The 25,199-nt window shown below is 44.8% G+C and overlaps 2 protein-coding genes across 2 annotated transcripts in view; both read left to right on the top strand.

Moving 5' to 3' along the window:
• ZNF451 (zinc finger protein 451) overlaps window positions 1–6,510 on the top strand; it is a 40,659-nt gene extending 34,149 nt beyond the window's left edge. The window contains exons 13-14 of the mRNA XM_075707867.1: window positions 4,017–4,091; window positions 6,456–6,510. Coding sequence (XP_075563982.1) covers window positions 4,017–4,091; window positions 6,456–6,508 — 128 coding nt within the window. The 3' untranslated portion in view covers window positions 6,509–6,510. The remainder of the gene's footprint in view (window positions 1–4,016; window positions 4,092–6,455) is intronic.
• A 7,597-nt stretch (window positions 6,511–14,107) lies between these two features.
• BAG2 (BAG cochaperone 2) lies at window positions 14,108–21,798 on the top strand. Its single transcript, XM_075708409.1, has 3 exons — window positions 14,108–14,283; window positions 20,265–20,374; window positions 21,398–21,798. Exons 1-3 carry the CDS (start codon window positions 14,108–14,110, stop codon window positions 21,796–21,798), a joined length of 687 nt encoding a protein of 228 aa, XP_075564524.1.
• The last annotated feature ends 3,401 nt before the right edge of the window (window positions 21,799–25,199 follow it).

Genomic DNA, 25,199 nt, shown 5'->3' with positions numbered 1-25,199 from the left:
CTGACCCCAAAGGAGTTGGGAGCTATAGAATGTGGCAAGCATTTAACAAGAAAGACAGGACATGCCTGATTGCTCCAAATTAAACATTCTCATTTACTGTTCATCATCAGAAGATGCCAGCAGTACCAGGAGTACATGCTGATGAATTGTGGGCTGGATGAGCAAACTGTGAGGTGGATTGAAAACTGGCCAGACCTGGAACATAGTGATCAGTGGCATGAAGTACAGGTGGAGGCCAGTAACCAGCAGTGTACCCCAGGGGTCAGTACTGAGTCCGGCCCTATTTAACGTCTTCATTAATGACCTAGACAGTGGGGCAGAAAGTACCCTCAGCAGGTTTGCTGATGACACAAAACTGGGAGTGGCAGCTGATACACCAGAGGGTTGTGCTGCCATCCAGAGGAGCCTTGACAGGGGAGAAGTGGGCTGACAGGAACCTCATGAAGCTCAACAAGGAGAAGTGCAAAGTCCTGCACCCGGGGAGGAACAACCCCAAGCACCAATATATGCTGACCAGGGAAAGCCAGCTGGAAAACAGCTTTGCAGGAAAGGACCTGGGGGTCCTGGTGGACACCAAGTTGACCACGAGCCAGCAATGTGCTCTCATGGCTGAGAAGGCCATGAGACGGTGCCCGGGGCTGCATTAGGAGTGTTGTCAGCAGGTTGAGGGAGGTGGTCCTTTCCCTCTGCTCAGCACTGGTAAGGTCACTACTGTCAAGTTCTGAGCTTCCCAGTGCAGTATCTTTTTGGTAATATTCAAAAGCTATCTGGACATAGTCCTGGCCAGCTGGCTCTAGGTGATCCTGCTTGAGCAGTGGGGCTGGACAAGATGACCTCCAGAGGTCCCCTCCAACCTCAGCTATTCTGTGATATTTGCATTGACTATATTCTTCACTGGAATCCAAGATCCCCTTGAGAGCAAGAGTTCAGTCACAGGATACGGAGACGCTGTGAGCAACATTAGATCAAGCACAATGACCTGTCCCACGTGGAAAAGCAGCCTGGTCTCTTCTGACTTGAAAATGCATCTGTTCAATCAGTTGGCCTTTCCTTCTCTTTAGTTGACAGGTTATGAGTTCCACACTAATAGTTCTTGCTGTCCAGCCCTTAAAGGAAGCTGAATTCCTGCCTCCCACCCCCTTATTTGCTGGAGCATTTCTGCCTAGGATTTTTGGCTGCAGACGGCTTTTCTTCTGACTGTTACTGTCTTACTCCTGATTCCTGTAGAGCTATATCAGAACATCTCAAAATTCTCATCTTTACTGCTTTTGTGCCTTTAGTCTTTGCTCTGTGTAGGTTTGGGGAGGGTGGGGGCAGGGGGGAACACCGAGGACAAGCATAAAGATGTTTCTGGTTTTTGGATAAGGAAAGTCTCAGTATAATTTGAGATGTTGACAAGCTTTTGCATGAAAACCTCCTAAATAAGATTTGGCTCTTTGTTAGCTTCTTAATAGGTTAACTTGCACCAATTCAAAAGATTTCAGAGAATCCAGCAGCTGCCTTCATGGGGAGTTGAATGTACATTAATACAGTTAGGCAGAGGGGAGAGAAGTCTTGCAAATAATGACCGATGAAGGCAGAGTGAAGCGTAACATGCTTCATAACCACATTTGACTCGAGGCCGATTCCCGTGCTCCCCCCTGCCCCCAACTAACAGAAGATCATCAGTACTAATTGTTTCCAAGTGTCCTAGTTTCTGGCAGTGGAATGGTGTTTCTTCAACTATGGTTTAAGCAAACTTGTTCTCTGTGATGTTATAACTATCAAGTAGTATTTAGTTATTGTATATTGGGTGCAGTGATAAATCATGGGGCAGGCAGCTTGTTATAAAATGTTTAAATGTTTTGCATGCTAGTTTGCATATACCTCTGTTCCAATATGAATGTGTACCCCGTGTTATTACAGTGGTGTAATAAGGTGGTGTGACTAACAAAACATTTTGGCAAGACGAGGCCTGCATTAATACGTAAGATGAATTCCAAACTTTTTCTTATTGAACTAAAATAATAATTCTATCTACAAATCCTGTTTTAACACTCATAACTGTCTTAATTGGCAGAAAAGTCAACTTAGCTGCTGATCTGCTGTATTCTGAAAAATGAGTGTCAGGTTAGCCTGTTGCCTCGGTCGAGGAAGCCAGGAGTGAGCAGGAAAGTGCTGTTGTCTAACAGCGGCAGTGGGTTGTCATCATGGCTTCTTCTGTGGTGAAGTGACTCCATAACCAGTTCCCAGAAAGTTGACTTCTTTTAGATCATATCTGAAAGTACATTTCTGAGTACTCTGATCCTCTGCTGTTTAACCATCTATGCAAGATGCCAATCAGAACAATATTGCCTTTCCTGTCTGCCAGCGTCTTCTGTCAAGTTGCCTAAAAAAGCCCCCCACAAACCTTCAGGAGAGTGCTCTTAATGTATTTTTCTTCGAAATGGAAGCAAACTAGAGATTCCCTTGTACTATGCCTTATTACTTACTGTTTTCAAGATCTCAATTCTTCCACTATACTTACACCAACAAATTAGTTGGGGAGTGATTCCTTCAACTGTTACACCTCTAACAGGTACAAAACTTTTTAGAGCAGTCTGAGATGTCTTCTGGGCTGGAAGATTAAAAGGATGGTTAATAAGGGAGAAGCCACTTGTGCAAAGCCTTTTCTTTGTACTTTTCCCTCCCTCTCATAAGTGATTGTAATGACATTTGTTTGGGTTGTGTGGGTTTTTCTTTCTTTTGCTTTGTTTGCTTTGGAAGATGATGTAAAAAATAGTATCTCTTCAGCCCAGAGATAGTAGGCAGCTCCAAAAAGGATTCACAGTCGGTCTGCCAAGTGACTGGAGAAAGACCATTTTAACTGCAGTGTATATCTAACTATTTCTGGCATCTTTGTGGGCTCCTGATCTCTGTTTGATACCAGCTGTCAGAGTTTGTATTCCTGGAATTAGGAACATAGCAATGTTGTTGTTCAGACAAGGTATATGTGTCAGAGGTTCGAAAACAGATTTTAGAAAGTGTACCTGTCTCTTTGAATACCTAACTTGGGTCATTTAAAATACCAGAAGTTATGCAGTCAGTAAATTAGATGTCCATGTCAGAATGTTCTTTTCCGGAAAACGTAATCAAAAGTACGCTGGTGTACTAATAAATGTGATGACTTAAGGGAAGTGCTTCTGTTGATACGACCGTAGGAGACCTAGTTGATTGCAAATACTGTAAGACCTCATTACAGAGACCATCTCCCAAAATAGCAATAGCCTGTAGCAGGAGAGTGAATACATGATGTGACTCATTGACTTGTTTATTTTTAACCTGTAGTTTACTGAGACTGTTTAAAAACAAATGGAAAAAAAAAACACCTTAGGTACACCAGTCCCTACTAGACACTTTGAAATAGAGCTGTCATTTTGCAGCTGGAAACCAGCCTCATGAAGAGCATTATTTAGAAGGGGAAAGGCAGAGTTTTGACTGGGCTTGGCTATGGTGAGTTAGCAGATTAAACCAAGTGTATTGACTTTTTTTGTCTGAGACTTGAACAACATCTGCTGAATTGCACTGCTCAGTTGAGTTATAGCACTCCATTGTTCAAGTGGAGTATTTAGGCAACAAAATACAGCTAAGATCGTGTGTAGGCAGACACACTATAGCCCTTCTTCCCATAATTAAGTCCTTGATACATTTTGTAGAAAGTGAGTAATGTCTTTTTTTTTTAATAACTGTAGACACTAAGAGTAGCTGCTGCACCTATTATTTCTTATTACCGCTTTAAAATCATATAAAATTGAAGCAGTCTGCCTCTAGATTTTGGGGGAGAAAGGGAAGAAGGTAGCTGAAAAATAACTGTCTCTTGAGTTACTGTCTTAAACTACCACTATAAAGTATTTTTATCTTGACTTTCAGATCATAACAAGTGTATTTCTTCAGATCCAACCTACAATGTTGTTACAGTAAGAGAAATGCGAGAGGGGACTGTTAACTTTTTTTTATTAGAAGAGATGTATAATTTATGTTTCATTTGTGCATTTAAGGTTCAGATAGCGAAGATGATGAAGATATCAAACTAACAATGAAGAGGAGCTTAGAAGAAATAAAGACTCAGGAAGGTCTGTTACTTTTTACTTTTCTGTGTTCAGGAGTGCTGTTATGGAAGATACAGAAACTAAACTTAAAATCAGTTTTACAGCAAGTGACCTCTTAGGAATACTCTCTAAAATATGCTGGGCAATCTTGAGTAGTTAAGAACACTGTGATGAGTTGTAAATAAATAATACTTCCTAACCTGAAAAGTATGCCAGCAGACTCAAAATCTATTTTATTGGTGCACCACAGGGTATTGTGCAATTAAAGACTTGACTGAGCTCACTTTGTACCAGTTTAATATGACTGTGTTGACTCAGAGTAGAACTACTGACTAAATAGTTGAACGTCTGAAAAATAGTTCAAAATTAGGTATTACATCTCAGCAAAGCACTCTGGTCTCTTAAAGAGCTGTGGATTTATGCACAAGTCTGGATCAGCGGTACAGCTGTCTGCTCATATCGTATCTTACCTCACTTCAAATTGTTTTCATCCTTTTGCTGTTGTGCTTAGAGGTGGTGTTCATACAATGTAGTCAATTTTTGGTGTCAAGACTACAGTGCACTTTGAAAATAATGTATTGTTTAATGGCTTGACTGCCCTTCCACCTGATAGAAATAAAACTAACTAAAAAAAAAAATCAATAAAGAATTTGTACAAGGTCAGTGATAAAACTGATAACTGAGTCTTATATTCCCAGAATTTACTCAGTTATAAATTTACCAACTGTTACTAAATACTGTTATCAAATGTCCAACTTATTCATCTACAATACTGAAAGTTTACCATGCTCAGGTCCCCCTAGCACTGGGTATTGCCATCAGGGATCGCAGTGGCATTTGGTGCATACCGGAGGTCCCGGTTCTGATGCTGCAGAGCTGAAGGCATCTGACCTCATGGAGCAGCCTGGCTTCAGCTGTGTTCACTGGCTGCCTGCGTCGCTAATGGCAGTTCTGTCACGGGGTAAGAGGGACTGAGGCGGCAAAATCAACCCCAGAAAGGGGAAAAAAGGGGGGGTGGGGAGGAGGAAGCACTAGCAACTGCTGGAAGAGGAGAAAGCAAAAAGCAAGTGTAGGTGGCAGAAAAAGCTGCTTGAGCAGCTGCAGGGAATAGAGGACAATCCAGGTATCCCTGTGGAGCTAACTGCATGCTGTTAGCAACAGAGTCACAGTTTGGACCTTTTTCTTGATTCGTGCACATGCTTAGTAGCATTGACAACATATTTTAATGCAAGCAGTTGTCTGCAGGTGGCTTTCTGCTTTATTTTGGTTTCAAAATTTCTTTTTTGTTTCTGTGACCATGTAATGTTTTCCTTTCAGAAACTGACTTAATGTCTTTTATCAGTAGTACAGGATACTGCAGTAAAGTCCAGGTGAAGAAATATGGCTCTGCTGACATGAGAGAACATTCACTGATACTGTTTCTGTTCCAAATCTAGGCCTTGCATAAAACAGCACAACAAGAATTCAAGTTTTAAAATCTGTTCTGTTAATGTATGTGATTATTCTGATTCCTTTGTCATAAGAACAGACGGCTTTTTTTATAGGATGTGCTTGTGTCCTCCTAAAGCAGAAGATGAGTAATTCAAGAATGACAGTGTGTCTGAAAGCTGCTTTAATTTTTCCATCTATACCATTGGTATTAATATTTACTGTACATATAAACCTTGTCTAGCTTGTGATATTTAATTTACTAACACCAAACAATTAGTGCCCAAAACAACCTAAATGTAATGCAAAACCGGAGTTTCCTTTTTGAGTAACCTTTCATAAAGGTGTTTAACGAATGAGAGGTTGTTAACAAGTTGTTAACAAGTCAGGTGAGTGCAATGCAGTCTTCTGCCCCACCGTCAAAAGTGTTACAGCCCTGATCTAGACTAATCTTACTGTTGACAGGACTTTTTCTCTACTTACAGCTGGCCTTCCTAGTAAGAGTGACAACAGTGGTGCCAAGTTAGAATGTAGAAACAGGAATATTTATTGATAAGGAACTGGAATGAAAATACTGAAACCTCTCTGCTTGTTTTGTGTGTCTGTCTTTTTGGTTTAATACTTTATTTTTCTTGGTGCATACATATGGGTTCTAATCGTGGTGTTATTTTGACCAGTGAGTATGTAGTTATGTTATACTCTTAAACTAATCATTGGGCTGCCCCTAGTTAATACAGTGGAAGGTTGTAGAGGTTGTTCCTATATTTTGAAGTGTTGAAAAGATAGCATAAGACAGAAGGAGGGAAAACACTTTTGTTCTGTTTCTCTACCTTTTTTTGCGGTCTGCTGACATTGCCCACAGAAGTAATTCGTTGCTTTATGCAGTAATATTAATGTAGTTGTGTTTATGACTTATCAACTGTAATTTGAGATTATAATCAGGTTTTTGTATTTATACAGAGCAAGATGCAGAATTGGAAGAAGCTATCAAGAGAAGCCTTGAGGAAATGTAAATTAAGATACTTCAGTACACTAACACCATGTCATCAGAGCTGCTCACAAAAATGGAAGCTTGTTCATCTATTTACAAAGGTTCAGAAATACCACTTCAAAAATACGTCTGTATCTTGAATTGTTAGATTTCTAATCTAATGTCCTCTGTCATGCTGATGAATAGCTGGAGTTTATGGATATCCGCTGCAATATATTGTGTATGATAAAAATAAATTTTGAAGCCTTTGCATATTCTGTTTCTAAGGGGTGATGACTAAGTCTCTCCAGTCTAGCTGTATAAGTTGTTGCCTATTTAGTAGGCTGGTCTTACTAGGTATTTTGGGGTTTTTACTTGTTGTTCTGTTTTGTTTTTTTTTTTTTAATTGGTTCTTGTATTTAATTTTTCTGTCACAAATGTCATTGTCTTTATTTACTTTTTATGTGGTCTTTGCAACAGATAAAAATAGTAAACTCCAATTTTCTCAGATTTGCCTAGCTAATCTTGTTATAAAGAGAAGCTTAGTTCCCAGGTGTATAAATTGAACGTGTGGCCTAACTCTTGCCTGTGGCCAGTCTCACCCCATAGACCATAATTTTGTCTGCGTCCTGTTTGTTATAAATGTCAGAATCAGGACCACGGGCTGTACAGTTAGCTGTATTTTTATAAATGTGTATGTTTTTTCAATAGTACCATTGTAGAGTGTTGGATTTGATGGCTTAAAGTTTGACGGGTTCAGTTCCTCTCCCTCATCTGAGGCTGGAACATCTTTTTAAGGAAACTTTCTAGTTCCTGTTTGGAATAGGTGTGAGAGAATTTAAGCTGTATTATTCCTATATACTATCATCTTTGCTCCCTTCTGTTTATGAAGAGGTGGCCTTGGATAAATGAATGTAAATGTGTTAATTATTTTTGTATTGTCCTTATTTCAAGGTGAACAATTATTTCTGTGTTTAAAATTGTTATCTGTACCACCTTTCTCAGTTCCTTTGTTTAAAAATACCTATGCAAGCTGTCCAGCTTTAACCAGCCTATTATACTTCAGTTAATGATTGCTGTCAATCAGTAAGAAATGTAATAAAATGCCAGCTTGATTTTTTTTTTATTATTATTCATTAGCCTGTGAGTTTGATTCCAACTGCTGTAAATCTAGATATGTATTATGTAAACAAATACTTTTTGTGGGGAGTAAGACAAGGGGAAGGCTAGATTTTTCTCACTCTGGATTCCAAAGAGTCAGAATAGCTATAGCTGTCTGTCATCATGGTTAGAAAAGCTGGAACACTGGCACTGGTTTATTTCCAATCATGATTCTGATATAATTGCCATCTCTGAAACAAATAGAATTAATGAAGAATCTGGTGAGTTATCTCAGCGCTCATTAGCAATCATACAACTTGAAGAAACTGTTCAAGCACCAGAAAATAGTTTGAACACTTCCAGTGCATTTGACTCTGACACCCAAGTGTTACAGAGTGAACAGCACCTCTTAATGTTTTCCCCTTGTGCCTGGTGCTTGCTTTCCCACTGCAAATCTCAGATTTATCGCACTCCTGTTCACATCTGGGTGTGTAGTTCATACCACTGCTGAGGAAGCCCTATTCTGGAAGATTTTCAGTTGCCTTTAGCTACTGACTCAAGCTAAATTAGTTTCAGAATTTTTCACACCAAGTTCTTCTAATGAAGGGTGGAATGAGACAGGAAACAACTTTCATCCTCAAAAACATCTCGGTCCAAGTTATAGAGGCTTTTGGGCAGGTTTTCTTTCAGTGCAGACTCCAAAAGTTGCAAATTCCTTTCACATGAAAAGATGTTTCAGCTTGAGAAAGTTCTTTCCTTGGTTCAACAAATGTTTAAAACCTGGGTAGATGGTCTTCTCCAGAGGCTGCTATGTTAGACTTTGACCATGTGCTTTATTCCTCATAACATTTTGTTCTGTCATAAATGTAAAGTTTGCTTGAACCTGATGGGCCATGACTTAATCGGTTGCATTTAAAAAAAAAAAAAAAAGCCATGTGTGCACACACATTCTGTATACTTGGAGCTCTAGTTATTAAACACATTGTATTGACCTCCTCATCTGCTTACCAAAACAAGTAGCAAATCCCAACCACTGCTTCTGTGGCTTTTGTAAAACAGCTAAATAGCGTTCTAGTCTGTATTCTTTTTATGTTGAAAGCAGTCTCCAGAATTATCGACACCTTGAAATTTGTCCTCATTTTCTTTGGTCTCTTTGAGGTTCTCTTCACTGTCTGAAATTCTTCTTTGCACAGTTTTCTGCCATCACAGGCTTGTGATACTTCTGTTTCCAGAAGAGCAGAGAAAATTGGATTCTTAAAATGCTGCGTGTACAGACATGTGACTTGTTACTCACCAACATCCCCTGGTACTGCACCTTGTTCTTCAGCTGCAAAAGGTGTCTTGTAAATGGTTGTGTTTCAGAATTTAATGTTTCTGGTTGGGGAGTCTTGTTTGACTGGCTGAAATTTTTGAGGTTTGCCCTGCATGTGCTGAGAGATTTGTCTGTGTTTACAAGCACAACTAATCTGTTAAAGGATGCTAGGCTTAGTGATTCATCCTGCCCTTTTTAAGAGAATTTGCTTTTGTGGTAATGTTTGGGTTCACCCTTCATTAGTCTAAAGTAATCCTGTGGTGCTTTTTCATATTTATCTTTAATGAGGAAAAAGCCTACTCCCCACCTGGCTACCACCAGCTGTTCACTTTAATGCTCTTAATTTCTGTATGGTGCATGCGTAAGTTTTACAGAACTGAAATCGTGCAAGTTTAGATTGGTACAAGGCTCCTACCTTTTTGGTGCTTTGTGTGCCACATTCTTTCATATCAAACAAAATCCCTCTTTTGGTCATATTTAGAGACGAGATGCCAAATACATCAGAGCAACTGTTATGAAAGTTGCTGGAGCACTACAATGTCATGCCTGCCTGATTGCTTCTGTAGTTTAGTAATATAAAAATAGAATTTTAAAAAAATTGAGATTAGCTTACTGTAAGCTACTTGCTTTGTGTGTGTTTTTGGGTGGTGGGTTAATTTTCTTGGCTCTTCAAGGTGTACAGAAATGACCATTGCTGTGCCTATAGCGGTCACAGAATACAAACCTTTACCGAATCTTTACCAAATATGGTGAAGTTTATAGAGGTATGAAGTTCTGCTGTCTTCTTTCTTAAAAGGAAAGTGTTTTATCATCGGTTTGTGCTGTCCTAGCAATGCTTACAACGAGTGCTGTAAATTGGAAGGAGGTGAGGAAGATGGATGACGAATTGTTTCAAAATTAATTTAGAAAAAGCTGACATTAGCACAAAGATACTTTCTGGCAATTCTTTCCAGCTAAGTAGCTTTATTAAAATCTGCATTTGCGTATTTCTTTGATGCTTCTAAACCTTCTCCAGTTTCCTGTAGAAATTCTTAATTCAAGTGGTTTAGAGCTCAGTTGTAATAATCTGGGTCAAATAATATGGTCTGAGATACAGAAGTCAGAAAATTTGCGGCAAGTACACGCAAAGCGTGTGCTCAGACAGCAAAGCTCTGCGTGCGTGGAAATTTAATGTAAAGTTCCCTTTGTAAAGCTGTGCAAGTTCACTTTCAGTGACTGCAGTGTCCTAATTTCTGGGAGTCTTTCCGTTTTGTTTTTTTGCTCAGAGCTCCATCGACAATCTGCCGAGCATCTACAGCTGTACAGAATTCACTGGCTCATTTACTAGGCAGTTTTCCTCTCTGTGAGAATGAACTGCTGCATGACCCGAAACGGCCATGCCAGCTTCCAGATTGCTTCTGAGATAGAGGACCTCGTTCAGACTTCTGACAGGCTTGGGACCTCAGGGCTTGCCTACACGGTAAAATGACTGCAACATGTATAGGCAAACCCAGGGCTAGCTTTAATTAGCATTGGTAATGAAAGCAGTAAAGACACAGTAGCACAGGTTCAGCAGGTGCTAAGGGAGGGGGCAGCCTACTGTGACAGCAGGTACATTTTTGGATTGAAAACATATGCTAAAAACTCATGTTGGCCCATCTTCACTGCTGCTGTTAGGGTGCTGGAGAAGACTGCAAGCTGGCTTTGGTTGGCTGGCCCAAGCCATGGTTGCATCCTTTTGCTATGTATGGGAACTCTTGTGTTACCGTAACGCCTGCGTACTGTCCTGATTTTGGCTGGGATCGAGTTAATTTTCTTCCTAGTAGCTGGCATAGTGCTGTGCTTTGGATTTAGGAGGAGACTAATCCTGCTAACACACTGATGGTTTAGTTGTTGCCAAGTACTGCTTATGCTAGTCAAGGACTTTTCAGCTTCCCATGCTCTGCCAGGCGCACAAGAAACTGGGAGGGGGCACAGCCAGAAGAGTTGATCCAAACTGACCAAAGGGCTATTCCATACCATATGGCGTCATGCTCAGTATAGAAACTGGGGGGGGGGGTTGGCTGGGGAGCAGCGATCGCTGCTTGGGAACTGTCTGGGTATCGGTGGGTGGTGAGTAGTTGCATCACTTGTTTTCCCTGGGTTTTGTTTCTCTCTTGTTTTCATTACAACTTATTATTTTATTATATTTTATTTCAATTATTAAACTGTTCTTATCTCAACCCACAAGTTTTCTTACTCTTGCTTTTCCGATTCTTTCCCTCATTCTGCTGGGGAAGCGTGAGTGAGCAGCTGTGTGGTGCTTGGTTGCCGACTGGGGCTAAACCACGACATGTCTCAAGAAGGTTCTTCAGATGAAGTTCCTGTAGATGAAGGGAAGAAAATAATTTGGCATGGTATTTCTTGGGTGTGGACTTTCTCTTTGATCCTATTCCATGACAGCTCATGTATAAGCGTTAAGGTATGCGACAAAGTATATATCAGGGTTTGGAATATGTCAAAGCTGGAACTGAGGTGCTATTTAGCCATGTGACAATCTGTAGTGCTTTTGGTGTAGGTCATCTCCCTGGCTCTGGGACTTCAACAGATATATCAGATGTCTGAGACCTGGGAAAGCAGCTCTTTCTGCTACCTCAAGGGACCTTGTACGTGAGAATAAGACTCCTCTGTATGTTGCTCTGTTTTGCAAGTGGCACCCATTTTTTATGATGCTGTAGTTCAAACGAGACAGCCAGCGGCTTCACTGCTGAGGCAGGAGTGCAGAAACCATGAGATGCTCACCCTCTCCTCATGTTCTTCTTGCTGGTGCCCACAGCCAGAGCAGGGCTGTTGCAGGCCATCACATGAACGCAGCTGTGGAGGAGATGAGGAGAGGGGGACACAGGCACGGCAGCACCGGCAGTCCTGACCGGGCCAGCACCGTTCTTCACCACGGACCGCAAGGAGGAGGATGAAATCTGTGCTTTGTTTCAGATGTTGGGGGGCCCTTCCACCTCCCATTGCCTTGTGGCCCTGAAGGACCCAATTCCTGCCTTTTGAGTCCCCAAACTTCTCTCAGTTCAGCTGTGATTCACTTCCCTTCCTCCAGAGACGGAGCCCAGCCTTCTATTATTTTGGAAGAGTGGTGACAACTGCCCCTTTACATACCTCATAAGAAATAGAGGGGACAGGGGGCAACCTACCCCTCTAGGGAGCAGGAAAAGCAGTTTTCACCAAGCTTCTAAGTGGGAAAATATCCTGGGCTTCCCAGGCAGTAACGTCGAGGCTTGTCCCGGAAGACCGTTTCTGCTTTTAAACCTGCGTTTAGGTTCCATGGTTTCTGCTATTCTCACTTCTAGGGTAAAATGCTATTTTGCTGTTAAAGAGGGTAAGTCATATGTGAAGTCATACGTTTGGGCACAACTACAGCTGTCCTGTGCCGGTGTTTCATTGCAGCTTCTACCTGCATGGACTTAAGCCCCTGTGCAAGGAAAAAAATTATCATATCTGTTCAGCTATTTTGATTTCCGCTTTTTAAATCCAGTCTAATCGATACTTAATAAATTGGCATGGGAGGAATGGAAGGATCCTAGGAAAAAAATGGTTGCAAACTGTGTCATGGCTACAAATGGTTTCTGTTTGGGGTGGGAAGTGGTTTTTAATTATCTTCTACAAAGACGGTAGAGAGATGGATGGAACAATTGTTCGAATGAAGTTATTTCCATGAGCTCACAGGCAACAAGCCTTACTTATCCAACTACGTAAAACAAGGAAAACTCAGGCAATTAATTTAATGAGAGCGCTTGGGACATGATATCATTCTGAATGGACGAGCCTGAGAAAACAGCTATTTTGAATCACAGCGGGATAAGCATACAAAACAGTATCCCTGCGCAACAAAATCCCTCTTAGCTGGGTGCCAAAAATTGGTCTGTTAGAGCCATGGGGTATTTGCCCAAACCTGGACTTTCGGGATAAGCAAATTCCTTTTTAAATACTCACAGCAGGGGCAAGTAAAGCCTGTGTGTGACTTGAATTGCAGGAACCAACGCTCGCAGCAGGAACCTGACGTACGAGAGGTTTCTGCGCGAGTGGTTTGCTAAGCTGGTACAGCGGGCGCTTGTGAGCGAGAAGGTGCCGTTTCCTACGCTCGAGTTAAAGACGGTCGCGGAACAAGTCATTAATAGGTGTAGATCTGCTACCTTGGCTGCCATGAAATAGATACTTTTTTTTTTTTTTTTTTTTTTTTGGCACAGAAAGAGAATGTTAAACAATTTTATTTACAGAAACTTTTTTGTATTACCTTGAACAGTAAGGGTTGGTACAATGGCTTCTCTTCTGCAGGTAGCCAGGGGCCTCTTAGAGTTGGCATCGGAAAGATGTGCTATTGGTGGCAGTATCTCAAATTATCTTATTTTTAGGACTGCTGTTTGGGTTCTGCTTACAGTAAGGGCTGTCTCTGGTTCACTTTTCTCCAACGTCTCTCTCCCCTCGCGCAGGCTTCTGGATTTTTAAAGCTTTTCTCGTTTTCCTCCTCCCATTTCTTGCATTTTTCAGAAGCTTCAGCTGTGTAGCTCGCATTTTTTGATAGCTTTATCTAAGAACAGCCGGGTGGTGGTGCTTCTTGCCGTCTTTAATGAAAGAGCAGACTAATGAACTAACCGTACAGAACAGTTTGGAAGGCGAGTGTTAGGCTGACAGCTGCCCTCTCGAGGGAGGCTAACAGAGACACTGAAAACCTCATTACTCCTGCCTTAGCCTCCGGTTTAGCAGGAGACAGAGTTCACGCTGCTTCTGCCTGGTCCGGGCTTGGCTCCTTTTGTCACCGCGGGGGCGGCCGGGGGTCTCCCTGCGCCCCAGGCAGCTCTCGGGGCGCAGCAGAGGCCCGGCCCGGCCCCTGCGTGGGGCCGCGGGGTGCCCCCGGGGGCCGCGGGAGCCGCCTGACCGCAGCGGCCCAGCCCCCGCCGCCCCCGCGCCCCCGGCGGGGCTGTCCCGCTCAGCCGCCCCGCAGCCGGCCGGGGGCAGCGGCGCGGCCCCGCCGTGGCGGCCGGGCCGGGCGGGGCGGGGCGGGGCGGGGCGGGGGCCGGCGCGGTGCGTGAGGCGGCGGCCGCGGCCCGGCGCGGAGGCGGGGCGGCCGCGGGGGCAGGCGGCGGGGCGGGCTCCTTCTTTGGCCATGAGCGAGCTGCCGGCATTCGGCCGCCGCCGCCGCCTGCGGGACGCGGGGAGGGAGCGGCCGCAGCGCGGATCCGCCGCCGGCAGCAGGCGGGTGCTATGGCCCAGGCCAAGATCAGTGCCAAGGCCAGCGAGGGGGCACAGCCGCAGCAGCCGCAGCAGCAGCAGCAGCAGCAGCAGTCCGGCGGGCAGCTCCGGGGCCGCTTCTACCGCTCCACCTCCATGGCGGACCGCTCGAGCCGCCTGCTGGAGAACCTGGACCAGCTGGAGCTCAGGTGGGGCCTCGGGGGGCGGCGGCACCGCGCACCGCCGGGCAGGGCCGGCCCCGGGCGGGCGGAGGGGAGGCGGCCGCGGCGGGGCCCGGGGGGCCGGCGAGCCCCGGGCCGATGCCTCCTGAGGGCGGGCGGCGGCGGCGGGAGGGGAGGGGAGCGGCGCCCTGAGGTGGCCGGCGGAGAAGGGGTCCCCCTTCGTCGCGGCCGGGGCGGGGGGCGAGTTTAAAAATGGCAGCCGCTGCTCTAAGGTGAAATAGTGTGGCCTGGAAACGCGTGAAAGCCGGAGCATGCCCCTGAGCGTGTGAAAACAGACGCTGGCCAGGGAAAGCGCAAAAGGGCTTTCGTGGATTTGTCACCCTGTGTGGCACCCCGTGTGGCACCCTGTGCGACACCCTCTGTGGCCCGGGGAGCCTCCAGCACCCAGGGCATAGCGGGTTGCGTGCCGGGGCAGCGTGACACGACGCGTTCGAGCCCCGTGGCGCGTCGTCCCGCTGCGTGGCCCGACGGCCCCCATCCCGCGTCCGTCGGGCAGGACTTCTGTAAGAAGATGTGGGAAATGCGAGGGTAAAACGTGGTGGCACTCGGGCCCTCGGAGGCCTTTGAGCCGCAGCGCTGGATGCCGGCGCGTGAGGCTTGGTGTCTCCCAAACCTGCCTTTGCGCTTACTGGTTCGGCTCCGGATGTTCTTGTCACCCGCCTTCGTGTCCGCCTAAAGTGTAATGTCCGCGCTCTGAAGTGTAATAAATCATGTAAGTACAATGTGAATTGCATTGCATTCCGCAGCTTAGGTGCATTTTTCCCAAGTAATTGAGAATGCGATGCGTATTTCGTCGTTGCGCCAAAACGCATCCTGCCTCCTCCTGCTGCTTGACGTTCCCCAAATAATCCCATTTGACGTTTCCCCCGGTTCGGCCGCATGAGAGAGAATTCCTTGACTTTGATCATCTTCCTCGTGCTCTCAGCTCTGTCTAATTACACAGTGTCCTTTCTGAGGTGGATGGATGCGCAGGGTGCTGCGGCTGTACTACTGATTCACCTCCCGCCGGTACTCTTTCAACACGCCCTTTCCTTCATTACAGCTGCATATTGATCAGCGGCTTGCACAGAACCACCCAGAATGTTTCTAGGACTTTCCTGTAATTAACAGAGCTCTGTGGGATACAGGAGTTGCGTTTTCCCCTTTCTGCCTGCATTACTTTGCATTATTCAGGAGTGGACTTTATGTGCTATTATATTAGCCTTTCACTTAGCTTGATTAAATCTCCTTGAAGTCCTTCGCAGACTTCTCAATTTGACTAAACAAAATCGCTGTCTGCAAACAAGTCTCGCTGCTCTCATCCAGGTCTAGCATATAATCACAAAATGAGCACCAGAATATGCAAAAATGTGTTTTAAATTTGCTAAAGTGACTCTGAAACAAAGCAGACAGTTTGGTTAACCAGAAATTAAATTTCCCAGTTTGCTGTGGATCTTTCAAACAGGCATAGTACTAGATGTGGAACAGTTACGAAAAAAGAGTCAAACTACAAAGGCACTCAAGTCTTTTTATTTTTCCGTGCACAACTAATGAACATGCCTCATTTCAAAAGTGATTTGAATGACAGGAGGAAGAGCTTCCACACTTCTTCCTTCACCAGCCGGTTTGGTTTAGTTACAGACCCTTGAGATGTTGCTTGTAGATATAATAAGTGAAAATTAGTCAAAGTGAACCACAGCCTTGAATTAAACCCCTCGACAGTCCTCAGTTCTCAAGTTGCTTAAGGTCGGCCGAACCCCAAGGTAACCCTCGTCCCTTCGGAAAATGCTCTCGTTTGAACAGCCTTCCCTTTTCTCCCTTCCCTTCCCCTGCGAGAGCTGCTTTTCCAACAGTAACGGGGTATTTTTGTACCTCCCTGCTAGGTGTTCGCGGAGGGACTTTCCTCTGTTGGGAAAGTGAGCGGGAAAGGGGGATTAATTTGGCTGTCGGGGAGCGAGCCCCCCGGCAGGGGCGGCAGGGGGGGGCAGGTGGCACGTTTGTCCCTTTTAAGGGCTTGGACCTTCGCGTTGCCGTGGCTGCTGGCGAATGCTGCGGCATCTCGGAGCAGCTGGAAGCAGGACCAGAGTCTCTGCGTATGAGTCACTGTGTCCTGGTGGTTGTGTGAAGTGAACACGCAGTCCTAGGTGTAATGATACAGGAGATAAGTCAGACTCTTGCTTTTTTTTTTTTTTCTTTTTTAAAAATATTCTTAATTTTTTGTACTTTTTTTATCTGTTCTTCATCAGAACAACCGTATTCCCCCACCATTCATTTGTATGTTCGTGGGACTGCTCACCTGAGCACGGAAACTCAGTTTAAGCAGCACGGAAACTCAGTTTAAGCAAGCTGAGGATGCCGGGGTGAAACCCCCTGCTCTGTCTCCGGCCAGCGTGCTCAGCTCCATTTCGGGAAAAAAGCTGCACTGTCTTCAGATGTTTCTTATTTCCTTTGCAAACTTCTCCGTGCCTCCAGCGCGCAAGCTTTAATAGTGAGCTGTTTAAGCCAGTCAGTAGTTTGAAGGAATGGGTTATTGCAGCTGTCATAAGAAAGCGGGTATCGAGTTGCTCATCTGGAAACAAAAGCGCAGGCTGATCCACCTGTTCCTGGGGGGAATGCTCTGCTCATGTAAATGGTATGTAGGAAAGAAAGGCGCTGCGCGGCTAATGGCTCTCGGACTGGGAAAAATCAGAAGGAAGGAATGTTTTTTTTAGTCTTAGGTAATGGATGGAATATTTAGTTGACGTTCAAAGTGACAAATACGCTCCAAGTAAAAAGATGATTGGATGTTTTCATCTGTTAGAAAAAGACCGTACTGCTGCATCGAGATAATTGGGCATAAATATGAGTATTTTCTGTTATCTTCTTTTTGCTTTCTATTCTTTGGTTGGTTGGATTTTTGAGACTTGGATTGTGTTTCCACCCTTTTCCACAGCAGTCGCCTCTGCTAGAGGTTTATCTCTTCCAATCTTTTTTTTTTTTTTTTTTTTTCTTTTTGCCACCCACCCCAAAAAAAGTAAAGATTTACAAACCCCAGTGAAGTTAGAGCACATTTTAGGAAAGAAGTTACGAGAGCTGACCGCCAGATGTGGACCTGACACTCTTGCAGAGGGAAAGAAAGCGAGAGAAGGGTGTGCAGTGCCTGCCGGGGCCGGGGTCTCTCCCGGGCTGTGGTCTGGGGGCCGGGAGAAGCCGGCGGGACCGACACCAGCACGGGGGCAGGCGGCCGGAGGTCTCCGGACAAGCCGGGGCAGCGAAATAGGGTGAGGCTGTGGTGGGTATCTCACCTTGCTAAGGCTCCCCAGCATCTCTGGAGCACTATTTTCCTGAGTCTGGTGTGAGTGGATTCCTTGGGTTTTGGGTTTTTCCCCCTGGAAAAACCGGCAGCGGGAGCTGCTGCGCCTCCTTCACGAGCCGTTACGCGGTGCCGGGGTAGGCGCTCGTTTTGGCTGCCGTTTATGGAAGCAAATACAATAAAATGAAAATCCCAGTGGATTTTAGTTGTGTGGCACTCTGTATTGCAGCTGGAAAAGTGGTTAAAATAATTCCCAAGAAACAATTATTGCAAATAAAATAGTTCTCAAGATTTCATTATACGACTTTCTTGTAAAATAATCCGATCAAATTCCTAGCTGGTAAATTACGAGGGTTTTTTTTTTTTTTTTCAATATACAATCATTAATCCTGATGATTTGGCTTTTAGGTCCTACCTCGCATACCAATAGCTGGCTTTTGGAAGGAGTGATGTTTTAGGCACTCTTTAGAATTGCACCAATTCAGGATGCATCTCTGCAATGTGGTTTTTCCACATTTTTCACAGGACCTAGCAAAGCCTGTGGAAATCACAGATTGATCCATCCGCTGAAGGCAGACCTTTGGTTTTTAAGTCAGTACAACAATATACTGAATCTGATTTTAAAACACTATTAAAATTGGAATTCTGCACTTCCAAATTTTAATTTTAAGCTTTCCAGCGACCACAAGGCATTTTTTAAATTGCGAAAATACTAGTTTTTTAAAAAGGTATGGCGAGGCATTTATGAAAATATTGCTAGACTTCCTAAATTATAAAGTGCAGACATCTGAAGGATGAAATGACTCCACCTGCCTCACTGCTCTTACTAACCAGTCCAAAATAATAATTAAAAGTATTTGCTCTTGGCAAGAATTTGCATTGCATTAACTTTTCCCACTCCTCCTCAGAATGAACATTAAAGGCAAGGCCCGAAGCTTGTGCTTTCACTGACTAAATTAGGCTAACTATTTTGTAAAACAGAACCATTTCGTGAGCAGGCTGCGTGTGAAGTGTGAATATATCCTCAAATGCGCCCGTTCTGCCTTTTTTTTCCCTCTTTTCTCTTACTGTTGTTTTTCTGAAGTTACCTGCCCTCAGCCAGCCTTCGAGGAAGGAGCAGCAGCTCCATACCTGTCTCATCAGACAAGCCCTTACCTATAGAAGCAGCGATGAGCCACCACGGTCTCGGGGCTGCGTCCTGTAATGTTGAAGAGCACAGAGCATCTAGGAGACTTAACAATGTTTTGCTTTGTTTCCCCTTTTCTGGCCAGGTTTAATGAACATTTCAGGATAGATTGATTCCCGTGCTGCTAACAGCAGCTAGACCTCCCGAGCTGCGCGTTGAAAGCGTCTGAAACCGTCAGCCGGGTTGACGTGATAGTCTGCTTTTCTGTGGGGTCTGGGAATGCAGAGTTGAGGCTTTTTGGCACCATTCTTGCAGCCAGTTGCAGCTTGGCACGTCCTCTACGAGCTCCTACCCTCAAGCCTCCAGGGCAAAGCCAAGGGAGGGGGATGTTTCCCTCTTGTCCCCAGTCTCCAAAGTAGACAGTTCCCAGATGTGCTTTTCCAGATGACTCGGCTGAACGCAAAAGCCCTCTCCCTAAAACCATCGGCTGGGAATGAGATGTGAATTAAGGAACTAGACTCACATTTCTAGTATGGCGTTTTCACATCGCCCATGGCCAGATGGACCTGTACCTTACGCCGCGAGGAGAAGGGCAGAGTATGGGCGCACAACCACGCAGCTTACCGAGACCGAATAGTTATCAGGGAGAGCAGTTTCTGATGGGCTTTCCCCTCGCCCTCGCCGCATCACGTGTGAGTTTCAGCACAGTGAACAGGGCTGGAGCAGGGGTCCTGTTCCGGGATGAACCGGGTTTTGTGCCTCCCTGAAAGCCCAGAAATAGGAGCTGCTCCCACAGAAGCTTCCTCCCCGTGTAAATCACAGCGAGCATCGTTCCGTGGAAAACACCGGTGACCGTGAGGGCGGGCGGTCCAGCATCTTCTCCCAGCAACCAAGGCACACCACTCAGGGGAAGCACTTGTCACGTTAATAAAAGTTTGAGCTTTGTCCCTCTCGCCCATTTTTCTCCCTCGTGAAAGGGGTCGTTCGCCTACAAGGCGGTGTTTTGAGTTTTCCGGAACGTTTGTTGCTTTGTAGGTGGGTGGTAGGGGTTGTGCGCTGCCGGCCTGGGGGCGGAGGGGGAGCCAGCCCCCCTTGCTGCCTCCATCCCTGCAGCTGCAACCTTCACCCCCAAATTCCCTGGTGGGGACTGGGTCCGTTCATCTGCTAGTTAAGCAGCTGATAGTAATTGCCAATTAGCTACAGCACTTCTGCTGCAGGGCTGTAGTACCATCAGGCTCTGGATATGCAGACTAGCTGCAGAGGAGGACAGAACAGCACTATCAGTAAAATGAAAGATTTAAGTCTGATCGAATTACTGTTGTTTTGGGTTTTTCTTTTTCCCCATTTGTTTGGTTTTTAAAATTATATTGAGTCTTGAAAAGTGAAGTGAAGATACAGGAGAAGGTCATGAAATCAGAGAGTCTAGCTCATGGGTACTTAAGAACTGACTGTACTTCTTAAGGTGAAGTTTAAAAGAACAGTTCTTGGCAGCTATATAGGTGAACAGCTATTTTATTATTTAAACATTTTGTTTGGTTCAACCATGCTCAGGGTAGAGGCTTTCCGTGACGCAGCGTCTGCTATGGAACAAGAGAAAGAAATCCTGCTTGAAATGATCCACAATATACAGAACAGCCAGGATATGAGGCACATCAGCGAAGGTGAGAACCCGCTTTGCCATACCCTCCCAACTGACCTAAAGTCACAACAGCCCGCGCCGCAGGGAGCAGCTCCGGTTGATTGCTTGCTGCTGGTAAAGGTGCGGGCGTTGGAGCCAGCTGAGGTTACTGAGGGGCCATCCGTTACCCTGGGACCCCCTTTTTCTTGGCTCCACAAATTCACATACTGCTCAGCCGGATGGTCTACCATGAATGCTGCTACTGTGTACGTGAAAGCCCACACTCAAGTTCACCGATTTATTTTGCAAAACCAGGGTTAATATAGCTCAGCTGAGGGAGAGAAGACGATAATGATGATCATTATAGTTGAAAAAACCAGCATTTAAATGGCTTTGACTACTGGACAGGCACGAGTGCTACAAAGTGTACGGCCTGCAAGAACCTGATGATGAAGATCAATGTCGTGGTTGTGTGATATATGGCCTCAAATATATTCCCTGAATCTGTCTTATATTACGTGCTTTAAACTGCTGGTTTATTGGCTCTTTGAGAGCCTGCATGTCAGATATGTTGTGGCCATATTTTAGGAAAAAACTAAGTTTTCAGAAAGCAGAAAACCAGTCTTTTCATGGCTCCTAATTGCATCTGGTTGTCAGCAATCTGTTTTTTCTTTATGGTCTTTTGGGGTGCTGTCTAAATCTCCCCCTCACAGTGGCACAGAAGGTCCTTAATGTGCCTGTTCTTTTAATGAATAATGTTTCCTGATAATATTGTATGCTTTCCTTTAACGTGATACAGCAAGCATTGTGTCAGCAGCAGAAAAGCACTGCTTACATTTTTAGTAGAGCTTAATGCCTCATTTCAAACTTCTGTGAAATCAGTAGGACTTAGGCAAATACAAAAACCTCATTTCTGGCCCCTGGAAATCTTGTTGATTGTCACTTACTTTAAAAGAAACCCACCTTGTTTATTGCAGAGTTGTAGCAATTTGATTGTCCCGATGATGTTATTTGCACAGGAAAGTATTCGCCTGTAACCTAGAATACTTTATTGGTTTTGATTTAGGTGAGAGAGAAGAACTTAATTTGACTGCTAATCGTCTGATGGGCCGAACCCTCACTGTGGAGGTTTCTGTAGAAACCATCCGAAATGCCCAGCAGCAGGAATCCCTACTGCATGCCACAAAGATGATCGATGAAATTGTCAATAAACTTCTAGATGATTTGGAAGATGCCAAAATCCGCTTAATGTCACTTTACGGTGCGTGCACATCTGACGTGCCAGCAGGACCCATCGATCAGAAATTTCAGTCTGTGGTCATCGGATGCGCCATTGAGGATCAGAAGAAGATCAAAAGGCGGCTAGAGACTCTGCTCAGAAACTTAGAAAATTCGGAAAAGTCAATCACGTTGTTGGAGCACCAGAAATCATCTGTTCGGCAGTCTTGCAACAGCAAACAGGATTAAACTATCCTGCTGGTTACTCCTGGCAAATCACAGGATGAGCAAACCTCCATAAAAAGCACACAGAAGCTAAGAAAAAAAAAATATCGGTACAAGCATGCGCGTATATACGCATGCACACGCACCAAAGTATCTTTGATTGCGAGGTGCAAGCATTTAATGGGTTTTGGTAGCATTGGCATTTTCTTTCGGCAATAAAAAATGCTATCAGGAGTTCTCCCGTAGAGTCGATGCCGCTCTGTTGCAAATTGTAATTGTGCTTCTGCTGAACTGTCAAAAATGGTCAAAATCTAGCCTTTCCTCCATTCTCGTTTGTTTTGGTTTTTTAAACTAAAGTTGTTTTGTTCTATAGCGAGATTTCAGCTTTTCTCTGCTGTATAGTGTGTGAACCAGACTTCTGGGGAAAAAGGACAAATCATGGCAATAAATCAAAAAAGTTAATAAACTGTTAGATGGTATTTTCATAAACAGCACGCTGTCCTACTCATTTATAAATGAGTAATTTGGCACTATTCATAAGTAGATCCCAATACTTTCAAGACAGACAGATACCTTCAGTTCGTAAGGGAGGCAGTGAAAAGTGAGACATCCATCCGAAGGTCACCGCCGAGGCTAGACCCGAGCTCCAGCTCTCGTGGAACACCGTTCCACGCCTGCCCGGTGAGCCACCCTGCCTCCCACCATCTAGCTGTATGTTGAGGTTACTGTGTATTTTTTTTAAAAGATCATATAAAGGGGAATGGTATTTTTCAGACACTGTACTGCAGACTGGTTTTGCGTTACTGTCTGTGCCTCAGCAGAGCAAAATGGTTGAATTCTCAGCTAGCAGATACCATATTTGCTTCTTGTGTAGGACAATACCACACTTTTAAGATCTAATATTGCTTACTCTTTGAGGGAAGTTTTTGGTTTGTTTTCTTTCCTGCCACCCTCTCACCCCCTCTCCATAATATCCGCTCCTCATTGCCACACTCCAGTTCACCAGCTCTGGGTCAAAAGTTGCAGATTTTAGGGTGAGCCTGCAATTTTGCACCCCCTCCGTGGCCTGTCAGTCTTGCAGTATGTCACCGAAGGGGAGCAGCCTCCTCAGGGGAGCGTGGGGCTCCGCGGCTCAGCCCTGCCCTTGGCCGTCTGGGCTGCTGCTCGGAGACCCGAGCTTGGCTCAGACTGGAGCTCAGCTGCGAGCCTGGCAGGAGGGAGCTGGGAGCGACGCCGCTGCCGGTGGCTTCCTCAGTGGCAGTGGGCTGCCCGGAGCCCGAGCGTCACACCTGGGTGCCCTCGGAGCAGCAGCCCAAGGTGTGAGCGCTTAACATCGGGCTCCTCCCGCGCAACTGAAGCTCTGCAGCTCTGTGGCTCGAAGCTCCTGTGCGGGCAAGCGCGCTGCAGGGGGAACCTGCGCTTCTTGGAAACCGTGGCAGCTACGAGGCTACCGTTGCTGCATTTTGTTCACAGAATTGGCACGTCAGGGTGGGTGCTTCCAAAACAAATTTTCAGCTTTGAGATCGTGAAAAGGTGCTAAGAACCTGGTGAGATTAATTCTAGAATTCTGCTTTAAAAATAATTAGTTTATTTTCATATGGTTTAGATCCTTGTGAACTTTAACAAATGAAATAAAGCTTCCAGCTATTTAGAATCATAGAGCCGTTTAGGTTGGAAAAGACCTTTAAGATCATCCAGTCCAACCATTAACCTAACACTACCACATCCACCACTAAACCAATTAAGGGTAGAGTAGTAATTCCATGTTTCCTGGCTTGGTGGCTGGATTATTTTTTAATGAAAGTAAAACTAGGCATCATTAAGGTTGGAAAGGACCTCTAAGACCATCAGTCCAACACCACCATGTCCACTAAACCATGTGCCAAAGTGCCACGTCTACCTGTTTTTTGAACACCTCCAGGGATGGTGACTCCATCACCTCTCTGGGCAGCCTGTTCCAATGCTTGACTACCCTTTCCGTGAAGAATTTTTTCCTAATATCCAGTCTAAATTTAACAGCATTAAACCCCTTGACAATAATATATGGCGTGGGTTTTTCTCAGAAACTACGCTGTGAGATAGTGAAGTTGAATATAGCTTATGGATGCTTAGAATATTCCTTCAATATTTGGGTTTTTTAAGGCCATTATAAGGTTATCCAGGCCAAGAGCCTTAAGGGTTTTTTGTGTCCTTTTTTAGATCCTGATCATCCTACCAATAGCTAAAAGCATTTTTATTTTTTATAGCACTTGTACAACTGTTTTTGTTCTCCAAGACCAAATGAAACAATCACAACCTGCGTATGTACAGATGAGTTCATGGTATAGATTTGACTTATTTTGATCTAAGTTACTGGTTTACTTTTAAAATTCTTTCTTCTGTTTGCCTTCTGCTTTCCTAAATCCCGTGTCATCTGACCCCCTGGGGGTCTGCACTACAGCTGTCACTACCCTCTCCTACGCTTTAAGATTGCATACTGACATGCCACACCCATTAAAGATCCCATAGATTTGAACAATCTAATTTTAAAACCAGTGATACTGTTCTTAAAGTTTCTTTCACCCAGTCATACCTGTTAGACACAACAGATGACACCTTTTTTATTTTTCCTGTTGCTTCATGCTGGCCATCTTAAACAGGTATTACCCTTTAAGTAACTCAAAATAGCTAAACAGAGCTACACATGATGGAGATCGACAAAAGAACAAATTGAAGTTTTTCATTTTAAGTGCTCTGTTATCAAAAAATCAAAACACAGCAGGCAAGGCTCAGCAGGCATAAGACAGCTGGGACAAAGAAGGTGTAGGAGAAACCAGTGAACTTTTGGTTCCATTACCTCCTGAGCAACGAAACGAGGCTCTGCTCCGCTTCTCAGCGTAAGCCAGCCTTGGAAACGGGACATTTGTGAGCACAACACATTTTCTCGGAGATGCCGCAAAGCCCCGCGGTGCGCGCAGTGGTTCCCGCGGGGGCTGGCAGCAGATGCCGCAGCGAAGGGCTGCCCCGCTCCCTGACGCTGAACGTCATTCGGCTGCACGCTACGTAACCCCCCACCTTGACAGCGTCAAAGCCTCCGTTTTCTCAAGGTCTTCACTTAATTGTAGTCAAGCCCTTCCCTGACCTAAAAATGCATAACCACAAAAACATGAGTTTTCTCAGATTTCAAGATTTTTTCTTGCCTAACATATTGCTAATTAATCCTTATTGGGGTGTCAAGCAAGCAATTTGTTTTTCTATGTGCAAAACCACATGCAAGAGGAAGCAGGACTCTATTACAATGGCCAGAATCACAGAATCGTTTAGGTTGGAAAAGACCTTTAAGATCATCCAGTCCAACCATTAACCTACACTACCAAGCTCACTCTCAACCAATCAAGGGTAGACTAGACTAAACCATGTCCCGAAGTGCCACATCTACCCATTTT

The sequence above is a fragment of the Pelecanus crispus genome, chromosome 3, assembly GCF_030463565.1.
Source record: "Pelecanus crispus isolate bPelCri1 chromosome 3, bPelCri1.pri, whole genome shotgun sequence".
NCBI lineage: Eukaryota > Metazoa > Chordata > Aves > Pelecaniformes > Pelecanidae > Pelecanus > Pelecanus crispus.
This window is presented reverse-complemented; position numbering and strand designations above follow the sequence as displayed.